Raw genomic sequence first — 12,397 nt, forward strand, 5'->3', positions numbered from 1 at the left:
AGCTGGTCACACACTACAGAAATCTCCGTGTGTGTGTGAGAGTGGGGCTCCGCCTGACCCCCGGTCACCGCGGCAGGGGCGCTGGGGCCTGGCTCTCTCTCCTCCCGCTGTTGTCACGTTGCCTCTGCCCGAGGACGTCTGCCCTAAAGCCTTCCGGCAGGCGTCCCAGGACCGCCTGTGCTCCTGGGCAGAAGTTCTCTGAGGCCGTGTCGTCCAGCCCAGGCGGACCGGGGAGTGGACGGACACTGGACGGGCCAGCGGGCCCTGCTGTCCCCAGGGAGTCCTGTGCCCCGCCGTGCTCTGCACCCCGCGGGGCCGGAGTCCCTGCCCCTGCACAGGAGGGGCCCAGCGGTTCAACAGAGGCTGCGGAAGCACCAGCTCTGCTCTGACAGGTGCTGGTATCGGCCCATCACTTGGGGTGGAGGGTCCGCTCGGGCTCGGAGGCGACCGCGCAGACGTGCCCGGTGCGTCCCCTCCCCACGGGCACTGCCCACCCGGAGCATGTGTAGTAGCACATGGTGATGGCAGGCGGCATCGGGGGCATCGTCCTCACAGAGGAAGGACACGCCCCGGGCAGGCGCCGCCGGGCTGTGGTGCGCGGCGACCTCGGTGCCGTGCTCACCGTTCACGGCCTCACACCCCCAACGGGCAGCCCTGCTTGGAGGCCTGCCACACGGAAGGAAGCCCTTTGCTCACGATGCGACGTTAACATTGTCTGTGGAAGCAGGGAGTTTTGTTTTAGCGTTTTATAATTGGCTTCTGATTATAAACACTTCTTTGTAGATGGGTGTGTTGATATGTGGCATATGCACATAACTGTAATCCCGTGCTTCGAGCGTGGTATCTTACATTCCCCTATGGTTGTAAATTTAACGCCACTGTAATTGGGGCTTTTGTTCTTCTTTTCCAGCCTGGAGATTTGAAAAAGAGAATCGAATCTCTCATAGACAGAGACTACATGGAGAGAGACCAGGACAGTCCCAACCAGTACCGCTACGTGGCCTGAGGCTCGTGGCGGCTCCTCCCATGAGACACTAGAATGTATCTTTAGGGCAGAAACACTTCTGTGCTGTTTCCAGGACCTTCTGGGACTTAGCAGCGTGGCTGCTTCGGGCCTAGCAGGAAAGGGGGGGGGTCCTTGGATCCTCCTTCACAGGCTCAAGGGTTTGCAGATGGCTTGTGTACCTTCTCTCCAGTTCCTCCTCCTGTTCTTTAGGCGTCTGGATGGTTCCGTGGCTCTGCAGAGTGACTCTGAGGTCGGACAAGCAGATACTGGTTTCTTAAAAGAGGCTCCTTTGTAAGCGGTGTTCTCGTGGCAGAAGCTGATGTTCGGTGTGTGTGTGTGAGACCCTCTGTGCTGCCCTTCTGTAGCTGCAGGGACACAAGCTCTTAGACCCAAAACAAGAACCCTTACTGGTGAACATTAGGGAGAAACAGTCAGTGTTAAAGCTGGCTGGTCGATTATGCAGCCTGGATAGTAGCATCTGTTCCAGGTCTTTCAACAAGTGTTAGCCTCTGAGGACTGGTTTTCAGGATGGGGCTCCTTGGCGAGACCTCCGATGCACCAAGAGGACGCCACGTCCGACGTGTGTGATGCCGCGAGCCCGTCAGCGCCTTCACTTTACTTCCACTGCGTCCCCTGTGGATTTTCTGTTGGAGGGTTCGAGGGGGGCAGTGTGTGTGTGTTTGCTGTTCTAAGATTGAGTCTGGCAGCCCCGTTCTCTGCATTGGGGAACTGCTGTTTGATTTTTTTCTAATTGCAGTGTTTGTACGATTGCGACAATAAAGTTTGGTTTTGTTTTCACGGCCCTGGGCAGGGTGGCTGTCCTCTGCGGTAACCCCTGTGAACGTTTCGGAGGAGACTTGACATTGTGGGCAGGGGTGTGCTCGGCGGCGCCTGCTTTCGCGTTGTGTGTGCGCAGCTGAGGCTGAGCAGCGGACGGTGACGTCCGTGTGGTAACTAAACAAAGACGCTTTCCTGAGAACATTTACGAGTGCTTTATATTCTACAGGACAGCGTGCTTCGTTCTGATTAAAAGCTACCAAAGGGATTTTGATCATGGTGTAACTGTTGAAAGCAATATTTTCTGGAATATACCAAGTTTATATAATTTGATTTTTGTGCTAAATTATTAAAAGATTCTCCCTTTTTGAAACGTGTGTTTAAAATATGACATCTTATGGGTTTCCATAGGAGAATCCTCACTCTTTAAGTATCATCCTTATTTCTATATTTGTAAATTTTCATTTGTGAGTTCAGTAACAGGTGGTCGATAAGAGACCAGATAGATTCTACTTCTTAGACTTTAAGTTCATTATCTCTTGATTGTTGACATTGTAATTTAATGTAGACTTACCCTGAATAAAATCAGTTTAATTGGCCTTAAAATTACATTAATGAAGCTGTGGTGTGCAAATGACACATTCCTCCTTGCCCTTGTAGCGCGCAGACAGCAGGGCGGGGTGGGCCGCAGCCCCCGGCCCCCCGCCCCGACCTCACTGTGTTTCGCCTGTGCCCTTCCTTCAGGGTCACGTCACGCCTCATTACGGTTAAAGGTCAACGTGGGAAACAGTCAGTCGAGGAATGATTGAAAAGGAAAAGACACGTAGGCAAAAAGCTACTAAATTGGAAGGAAGAAGGTGAGATGCTTTGATGACTTACACGGGGAAGCCCTGAGCTTCAGGCAGGAGGTCCGGGCAGCGCGGGATGGTGTCAAACGTCCCCTTTAAAACACAGACACCGTGGCTCTACAGTAACAGCAGGAAAGAAACAGGCAAGAGGAGCCGAGCGTTGTTTCAGACGTCTCCTGACGCAGGGCGACGACGGGGGCAGAGCGGTCCGTGCGGAAACCACGCCCGCGGGGCTGCGGTGGGGCGGGGCTGGGGACAGGCACGTCACCAAGGGTCCAAGAAATGAAACTGTAAATAGAAGAAAAAAACGTGAGATGCATCTTTTTTGGAGTGGAAAAAAGTCTAATATGAATTAAGATCCCTTTTTTAAAAGACAAAGATAAGTGACATTCTTAAAAATCTGGGGGGGGAAGTTTTTAAATAAAAACTGGCAAATTTGGGGGTCAGAATAAGGCAGTGCTGAGCATTTTCGTGTGCACAGAGCTGCCAGCCAGCCGGCCGTGGCTGTGCTCTCAGTGAGTCTGAGCCCAGAGCAGCTGGGGGGCGCCGCCGTGGTCCCTGGCCCAGGAGGGGGTGGGTCGGGACGGGCGCTCGCTGGGGCTGGGGCTGGTCTGGGGGGGCGGGAGGGGCTGAGGTAGGACCAGAGCTGGAGGACGGACCCGATGGTCAGGAGGAGAAGCACCGAGTGACCGTGATGCCGAGGGTGGCCAAGCCCCCTGCCTCGGGCCCCGGGGAGACGTGTCAGGTGACAGGTTTCGGGCGGGCGAGCTGTTCGGCCAGGCAGGAGCTCTGCTGCCCAGCACCTTGTGCCCCGTTCCCTCCCTGGGGTGGGGGGACCCTCTGATGAGATCGGCCCTGGTCCAGCTCTGGCCTGGAAGCGGAGCCTGCCCATCAAGAGACGGAGGGTCGAGGGGTCAGCAGAAAGGGCTGGGGGGACCGGGCTCCTGTGCTCGGGCTCAGACCCGCGGGCCCTCAGGACGTGCCCCTCGGTTGCAGCCTGGAGCGGTGGTCTCGCGGCTGAACTTACAAGCACGTTGTTCGAAAATGCCCGAACCCGTGACCCACCGAAGTCCACATCCCTTTCGATGTCCTGCCGCTCATGGGGAGGGAGGCCTGGCACCAGAACAGCACGCTGGGGAGGGAGGCCTGGCACCGGGACAGCACGCACAGAAAAAAGCCTGAACGTCCTTGGATAGGACTTAGGTGGTGTCCGTCCAGACGTGCGTGATGCTGGGTCCCCCAAGCCTTCCCCAGAGTGAGATCCAGACGCTGATGGCGCGGCTGTCGCATGGGAGGGAGAGGTGTGGCCCCGGGAGGGGGCAGCGCACCGCCCCTGTGCACGCGCATGTGTGTACGTGTGTACGTGTGTGCGTGTGCACGCGCACAGGTGCATGACAGCACACAGCCGTCCCCTCACGATGGACTTCCAGGGCCAAGGGGAACTGTTCACTGCATACTTTGTACTGCTTGAATTGTCAAAACAAAAAGTGTGTAAATAAAATTCATCCAAATTGTTAAGAAAAACAAAATGGCCCCACATACCACACCCATAGCATCCTGCCCCTACCATGGAGGGCGTGGGTCAGCCCACCCAGAGGAACCCCAGCGCCCCTCGCCCCTCCTCCTCATCTGGTCAGTTGTGTCCCCTTCAGTTCCTTTATAGTAAGTCACACCTTCCAACCTCCATTTACTTGGCTCAACTGTTTCTCAAGAGTATCTAGTATGAACATGAGAAAATGAAGGCCCGTATTCTTCCCCACGATTCCTCCCCCTTCCAGTTTCTGACAGCTCTTGTCGTACCATGTTTATGTATTTATACATATTAAACTTTGCATGTTTTGTCTAAACGTTGCAAACTCACAAAAGGCATTTACGATCATCTGTTAACTCACCCTGGAACCCCGGAGTGAAGTGTGATTCTGTACCTGGGCAGCTCAGAGTCTGAGCACAGAGACGAATAAGCTCTCTTCTTCCAAACACCATCAAACGCTCAAAGTTCATGTCATATTTTAACTTGCTTTATATTTGGACTCTGGTCCAGCTTTTTGTCTTCCCTGGACATTTTAAAATAAAAATTTTAAATAAAAATATAGCAATTTTTAATGCTATTGTTGACAAAAAAACCCCCACAAACCTTTGTCTTATCACCACGATCTGCAATATTCTTATTAAAACTCTGCACGAATCCAATTTCTTCTCAAAGACCTTTTCCTCAGAACCTGATGCCTTCCGACCGGCCGCGAGGCTGGCGTCCCCTCCTCCCCAGACCCCAGCCTTCCTTTTACTTATTTTCCTGATTCGTTTTTACTAAAGTGATCCTTACATGACTTCCTCAGCAGAAAGGCATGGGAGGAAAATGTTCTGAATCCTTGCTTGTCTGACTTATTTTGCCTTCGTGTTAGTAGTTTGGCTGCACGTGAAGTTCTAGGTTCGGGACTTCCCTGGTGGTCCAGTGGTAAAGAATCCGCCTTCTGATGCAGGGGACGCGGGTTCGATCCCTGGTCGGGGAACTAGGATCCCGCAAGCCACGCGGGGCAACGAAGCCCTCGCGCCACAACTACCGAGCTGGCGCGCCGCAGTGAAAGATCCTGCATGCCACAACTAAGACCCAACTCAGCCAAATAAATAAATTAATTAAATAAATGAAGTTCTAGGTTCACGTCCTGGCCCAGAACTCGGAAGGACTCGCTTCCCAGCCTCTGATTTCCAGCTCTGAAGTTGGCTGCCGTTGTGTAACTAACCTGGTTTTTTTTTTTTTTCCCCACAGAATTTTTGAAATCTAGTCCCAGGTTTTCGTATTTCACAAGATTGTGACATGGGGCCCATTTTCCTTTGTTCTGACAGGACCCAGTGAAACTCCCTCCTCAGGAGACTAGCGACTCCCTTCCGTCCTTTCTCCACTCACCTCCTCAGGGCATCTTCCTCTCTGATCGTCCCGCTCTCACTTTCTTCAAGAGGAATTCTGTGAAGAAAATAGACCCAGACGATCTTGAATGGAAACCCACAGCCCCCGCCCCTCCCTGCCCCGCCGTAAACTTTCCACTTCTGTTTCTGGTCAGTTCTTCCCCCGCGCAGCGGCCTCTAGATCAGGCTGTCACTTCCTGTTTCCTGATTACCCCCAATTTTAATAGGAGACTGTTCCTTTGTTTTGTTTTTATGGCTACAGTATGTTCTTGAAGTTCTGAGGGCACTAATTCAAATTTTTGAAGTTCTTTTCTCTTTCTGCACGTCTAGGGCAGGGTTGTAAACCTTTTCTGTAAAGAACCAGACGGTAAACAGCTCCTGCTTTGTGAGCCGTATAGAGTCACTGTTAGGTGTTCTCTATCCCTTTCAAACAACGTTACGTAAAAACCATCCTTAGTCTTCTCACACCAGCCACGAGCTGTGGCTTCTCAGATCCCCTCCAGGATCGGGGGTCGGGGGTTCTCTGCCCCCCGGTCCCCAGCACAGGATGCCCCACATTCTCTTGGTTGCTGGGGTGCATGTGACTCGTGTGTGTGTGCATGTGTGTGTTCTTACAAAGACAGGAGGACAGCATATAACGGGAGGTACAGATGTAGATCAATGTGAAGCAGTGACATGAAAAGCTGAGAAGGTTTTTACAGGTCCCCACTTAAGAATCAAGGTCAACTGCTCTGTAAACGGAGACGGCGCTGCATCTTAGAGCAGACGTGCTGTCAGCTTCTCACACCTTGGAGGCCCCTGGGCTGGCAGACAGAAAGGGTTAGGGCTGGAGCTTCTCGGTCAGGTGGTCCAGGGGTCAAAGCCTGGCTCTGTCGCCGTCTGGGTGCCCTTAAGAAAATTACACTCTCTAAACCTTGGTTTTCTTATCTTTTAAAAGAAGATAATAATACTCCTTAGCTGTGGGGTGGTTCTGAGTTAATACGAAGGTACTTAAGACGGTGCCACAGGCCAGCACATATGACAAACGGGGGCCTGTTCTGATTCGGTATAAATCTTAAATCTGCCCAAAGTGGGGCAGGAAAGTGGGGGAATGGGAATAAAGAACAGAAATAAAATGATCAAAACACTCCAACTAAAAGGCAAAGACCTTCAGACTGGATAGAAAATTAAGACCCAGGTAGGTATACGTCATCTACAAGAAAGTCATTTTACACATAAAGACAGACGTGTTTAAAGTAAAAGATGAAAAAAGCTTTAGCATGAAAACTAATCATAGGAAATCACACACACAGAAAGCTGTGTGGCTATATTAGCATCTAGTAGACTCCAGGACAAGGAGTATTTGCAGAGGTAGAGGGCATTTCATAAAGATAAAAGAGGTGCTCATCAGAGCCAACCCTAAATGCACAGACCTGTAGTAACAGAGCTTCCAAGTAAATGAAGCAAAACCTGACAGCTGAAAAGAGCAACAGAGGCAGCAGACAAACCCATAATTGTGGTCGGAGATCTCAGCGCTCTCAGCGGCTGACAAGTAGACAGAAGAACAGGAAGGACGTGAAACGTTATCAGCCGACCTGACCTCGTTGATAGTTACAGAATAGCACACTCAACAACACTCTTCCCAGTTCGTGGGGACTCTCACCGAGGTAAGCATATGATGTGTCATAAAACAAGTCTCGCTGCACTTTAAAGGGCTGAAACTATACAGAATATGCCCTAGATCACAATGCAATTAAAGTAGAAATGTAACAGAAAGATAATTGGTAAATGACTAAATGTTTGGAAATTAAGCAATACACTTTTAAATAAATAATCCAATAATTCTAATATAAATAGATAACATAAATAACACACTTTTAAATAAATAACCTATGAGTCAAAGAAAAATCACAAGAAAAATTAGAAAATATTTTGAATTGAATGAATAAGAAAACAACATATCAAAAATGTGTAAGATAACAGCTAAAGAAGTGCTTGGAGGGATATTTATAGCTTCAGATGCTTACGTTAAAAAAGATGAAAGTTTTAAATATAATGATCTAAGCCTTAAAAAGCTAGAAAAAGAAGAGCAATTTAAATCCAGAGTATAATAGGCGGAAGGAAATAATAAAGGTAAAAGTAGAAATCAAAGAAATAGAAAATGGACAAATAGAGAAATCAATGAAACCAAAAGCTGGTTCTTTGAGAAGACCAACAAAATCGATAAACCTTTATCTAGACTAATTTCAAAAAGAAGAAACAAAAATTATCAATATTAGGAATGAAAGGACATGACAACAGATCCTACAGAGAATATTATGAATCAGTTTATGCCAATAAATTCTATAACTTAGATCACATGGTCAAATTCCACAAAATTTGCAAATTATCAAAATGGACACAAGAAGAAACAAAATAAAAACCTTACACCGTCTTTCAGAAACAGAGGAGGGAATAGTTCACAACTAAACTTATGAGTCCAGCATTACCCTGATTAAAAAATCAGACAAAAATATCACAAGACAACACTGACCAATATCCCTTAACCAAATATTAGCAATTTGAATACAGCAATATATAGAATCAATAATATACCAAAACCAAGTGAAGTTTTCCTCAAGAATGCAAGGTTGGTTTAACATTTGAAAATCTAAAAAAGAAAAGAAATAAAAATGTAATCATCTCAATAGATTAAGAAGATTTTGATGAAATTCAACACTCGTTGATTTTTTTTTTTTTTTTAAATATTTATTTGGCTGCTCTGGGTCTTAGTTGCAGCACGAGGGATCTTCATTGCCACGTGTGGGATCTTTATTTGCAGCATGCAGGATCTAGTTTCCTGACCAGGGATTGAACCCAGGCCCTGCATTGGGAGCATGGAGTCTTAACCACTGGACCACCAGGGGAGTCCCAACACTTGTAGATTTTAAAAACAACTCTCAGAAAACTGGGAATAGAAGGGAACTTCCATAACATGAGAAAGGACATTTACATAAGATTTAAGCTAACATTATGCTTAAGAGTAACAGACTGAAAGCTTTCCCCCTAAGGCTGGGACAAGGCAACCTTTATTCAATATTGTGTTGAAGATCCTAGCCACTGCAATAAAACAAGAAAAAGAAGTGAAAGGCATATAGATAGGAGTGAAGAAGTAAAATAGTCTTTATTTACACATGACATGATCATATAGGTAGAACATATGAAAAAATCTACAAAAAATGCTACTAGAACTAATAAGCCAGTTTAGCATGGTCAGAAGATGCAAGGTCACTAAACAAAGATCAACTGTATTTCTACATTCTAGCAACAAACAATTGGAAAATAAAATTTTAAAGTACAATTCCATTTGAAATAGTATCCAGAAATGTGTGAAATACCTGGGGATAAACTACAAACTATACAAAAAGATGAACACATAAAACTATCAAGCATTGCTGAAAAAAATTTAAAGAACACCAAAATAAATGGAGAACAACAGCATGTCATTGGAAGATGCAATATTGGGGGGATTTTGTTGTTTATTTTTGTTTGTTTTATTTTCTTTTATTTTTGGGGGCTGCATCGGGTCTTAGTTGCAGCACGCGGGATCTTCATTGAGGCACGAGGGATCTTTCATTGCGGCATGTGGGCTTCTCCCTAGTTGTGGCGTGTGGGTTTTTCTCTCTCTAGTTGAGGTGCGTGGGCTCCAGAGCACACGGGCTTTCTCGTTGAGGTACGTGAGCTCAGTAGTTGTGGCACACGGGCTTAGTTGCCCTGCAGTATGGGGGATCTTAGTTCCCTGACCAGGGATCGAACCTGCATCCCCTGCATTGGATTCTTTACCACTGGACCCCCAGGGAAGTCCCAAGACCCAATATTGTTAAGACGTCGGTTTTCTCCAATGCCCACCAAAATTCCAGCAGGCTTTTTACTTTATAGAAAAATGATTAGCTGAGTCTAAAATGCCTATGGAAATTCAAAAAGCCGAAGCAGTTTTTACAAGAACAGTTGGAGAACTTTAGCTAATTTCAAGACTTACTATAAGGCTACAGTAATGGATACATGATGGTATTGGTGAAATGATGGACACGTACATCAACTGAATGGAACAGGGAGCATCGCAATATATCCACTTATTTGGGGCCAACTTACTTTTGACAAAGATGCCAAGGTAATTTAATAGGTTAAGAAAAGTCTTTTCATCAAATAGCTATCCATACTGGGGCGGGGGGAGGAATGAACATTGACTCTTATCTCGCACCATCTGCAAAATTTAAATTTAATTTGATCATAGGCCTAATTGTAGAAGCTAAAACCATATACCTTCTAGAAAAAAAGAAAAAAAACAAAACCACAGGAGAAAAATCTTTATGGTGTTGGGATATGCAAAGATTTCTTAGGATAGAAAAAGTATGAAGCATAAAAAACACCAATAAACGGGATTTTCATTAAATTTAAAGCTTGCTTTTTAAAAGGTACTATTAAGAAATAAAAAGGCAAGCCACATAATGGCGGAAAATATTTACAATACATCAGAGTATCTGTATCCAAAATATATAAAAACACTTAGAATTCAATAACAGGAAAACTAGTCACCCATTTTTAAAAATAGGACAAAGTTTGAACATTTACCCAAAGAAGATACGTGAATTATTAGGCACAGGAAAAGATCTTCGACCTCAACAGTCATCAAGAAAATGCAAATTACAGTCACAATGAGATACCATTAGACAGCTACCGTAATTTTTTAAATTTAAAAGACTAATGATACCAAGTATTGGCCAGGATGTGGAGCTACTGTTGGGGGGAACTTACAATGGTACAACCACTTTGGAAAAGTGTTTGACAGTTGCTTTTTAAAGCTAAACATACACCTACCATATGACCCAGCCATCCCACTCCTAGGTGTTTACCCAAGAGAAATGAAAGCATCTGTCCACACAACGATGTGGTGTTGAGTATTTATAGCAGCTTTATTTGTAACCACCAAAATACTGGAAATAACCAAAAGTCCTTCAACAGGTGAATGGGTAAACAGGTGTGGTAGATCCATACTGGAATAAGGTGCTATCAGCAATGAAAAGGCATGAACTAGTGGTTCTCACGGCATGGATGAATCCAGATACAAAAAAGTATATACCATGCCATTCCATCGATATGAAATTCTGTAACATGAAAAACTAACCTGTAGTGACAGAAAGCAGATCTGTGGCTGCCTGGGGTTAGGGATGGGGGAGAACCACAGAGGGGCACGAGGGGCCCTTTGGGATTGAAGAAAATGTTTTCTATCTTGATTGGGGTGGTGGTTTCATGGGTGTTTGCTGTTGACTAAGAAAACGCAGAAGGCTGCATATGAGAAAAGAACTTACTTGGGACCTTTAAGAATTTCAACTTGGGAAACAGATTTGGGTAAAGCTGAAAGAGTGTTCAATGGAAGAGAAAGAGTCAGGGGTTTACAAAGGCGAACGCCATGAGCTTGTTTTTGCTTGTTAATTTACCATCCTAACCATTTTCTAAACTATTTGTTTATTTATTTATTTAGGCTGCGCCGGATCTTCGTTGCGGCCTGCATGCGGGGTCCAGCTCCCCGGCCAGGGATCAAACCCGTGACCCCTGCACCGGGAGCGCGGAGTCTCACCCACTGGGCCGCCAGGGAAGGCCCCGTGAGGTTGTTAAAGTCCGGCAAGAATTATGATTGACTCTGACACAAGAAAGGAGCTACTTGTCCGTAAGGGATAGGCTGTCACAAGTTATGTAGGCCAGGGGTCCGATAAGTGTCTTGAGTTTCTGGAACGTTGTGCAGATGTTCCGGACGCCTGCATCGAGACAGTAAGTGGTCAGAGCTCCGATTCCATCCAGATTGAGATGCGTACAAACCCCACTTCCTCAGCGGTCCATTTAGAGGCTCTCTCGGCAATACTGGTGCCATTTTGATTTTCCTCTCACACTACATTTGTCAAAATTCATCAAACTGTACACCTAAAATGGTATGTGTATTTTATATAAACTAACCTTTAAAAAGTTGATTTGACCAGGTAAAAGTTACAAGAAAAAAAGAAAATGAATGGGACACCTTTACCTGGCTCTACCTGGAGAAACGAAAAGGCAAGAGGAGACTGGTCTTAGGCTTTTTTTTCAGTTGGAATCGTGGTCATTGTGACCTTTCTTAATGTTTCTATCTTGGTCCTAAACTTTTCTTTTGTAGTTAAGAACAGACAACGCCCAGATTAACTGATTAATACTCCAGCCTGCATCTGTCTGGAACGGGAGCTCTCTCTGGAGCTCTGCGGTCACGCCCCCTCTTGCTGTCAGCCTTCCCAGCCATATGGCCGCAGACTTGTGGGTTTGCTGGCCACACAGAACCGCTGTATGTTACAATCTGAGTTACAAACGTGGAAGCAGCTTCATGTGCACTCCAGTTCCTGTCCTGTGTCGCCCACGACTAGGAAGAGGCCTTGTTGGCCGCATCTCATTTCTCAAACAAGCTCAGGCCCGAGTCACACCACCTCAGACCAGGGTCACAGGCGGCGTCCAGGGGATTGCAACCGGAAACTCCACGTGACTGAAGTCACACAAGTTCTCGTGCTGCAGGTGACTTGGAACTACTGGATTTAATCTGCTTTCTAAGAATGCAAAAGTTTTGGTTCTTTTTTATGAGGATCCCTTTTTTGTAACCTTCTAAAAGGAAGCCTACTGTGGTTGAAGAATTTCGAGGAAACTAACAAAAGGAAGTTCTCCGAGAGGTGCATGGGACGTGTATAAAAGATGTTCTCAATGGCCTTACGTTAAGTAGCGAAAAAGGTGTGAGCAACCTGAAGGAGAGGCTGATTTTTTAAAAATATTGTATGATGGGAGTCTGACTTCTTTCCCCACTTATTAGCATATATGTCATTTGAAAGCACAC

At 46.3% G+C, this 12,397-nt stretch overlaps 1 protein-coding gene and 1 long non-coding RNA gene across 3 annotated transcripts in view; one reads left to right on the forward strand and one right to left on the reverse strand.

Annotated features, from left to right (window-relative positions):
* CUL4A (cullin 4A) overlaps positions 1 to 2,394 on the forward strand; it is a 44,967-nt gene extending 42,573 nt beyond the window's left edge. For both annotated transcript variants that reach the window (XM_036831716.1, XM_036831717.1), the window contains one exon: positions 911 to 2,394. In XM_036831716.1, coding sequence (XP_036687611.1) covers positions 911 to 1,006 — 96 coding nt within the window. In that variant the 3' untranslated portion in view covers positions 1,007 to 2,394. The remainder of the gene's footprint in view (positions 1 to 910) is intronic.
* LOC118884230 lies at positions 2,319 to 5,630 on the reverse strand. The gene is made up of 3 exons (XR_005017234.1): positions 5,537 to 5,630; positions 4,524 to 4,685; positions 2,319 to 2,919 (listed from the first exon to the last, which is right to left on the reverse strand). It is a non-coding gene; the product is annotated as an uncharacterized LOC118884230 (long non-coding RNA).
* Positions 5,631 to 12,397: the final 6,767 nt, after the last annotated feature.

Source organism: Balaenoptera musculus, chromosome 18 (genome assembly GCF_009873245.2).
Source record: "Balaenoptera musculus isolate JJ_BM4_2016_0621 chromosome 18, mBalMus1.pri.v3, whole genome shotgun sequence".
Classification (NCBI taxonomy): domain Eukaryota; kingdom Metazoa; phylum Chordata; class Mammalia; order Artiodactyla; family Balaenopteridae; genus Balaenoptera; species Balaenoptera musculus.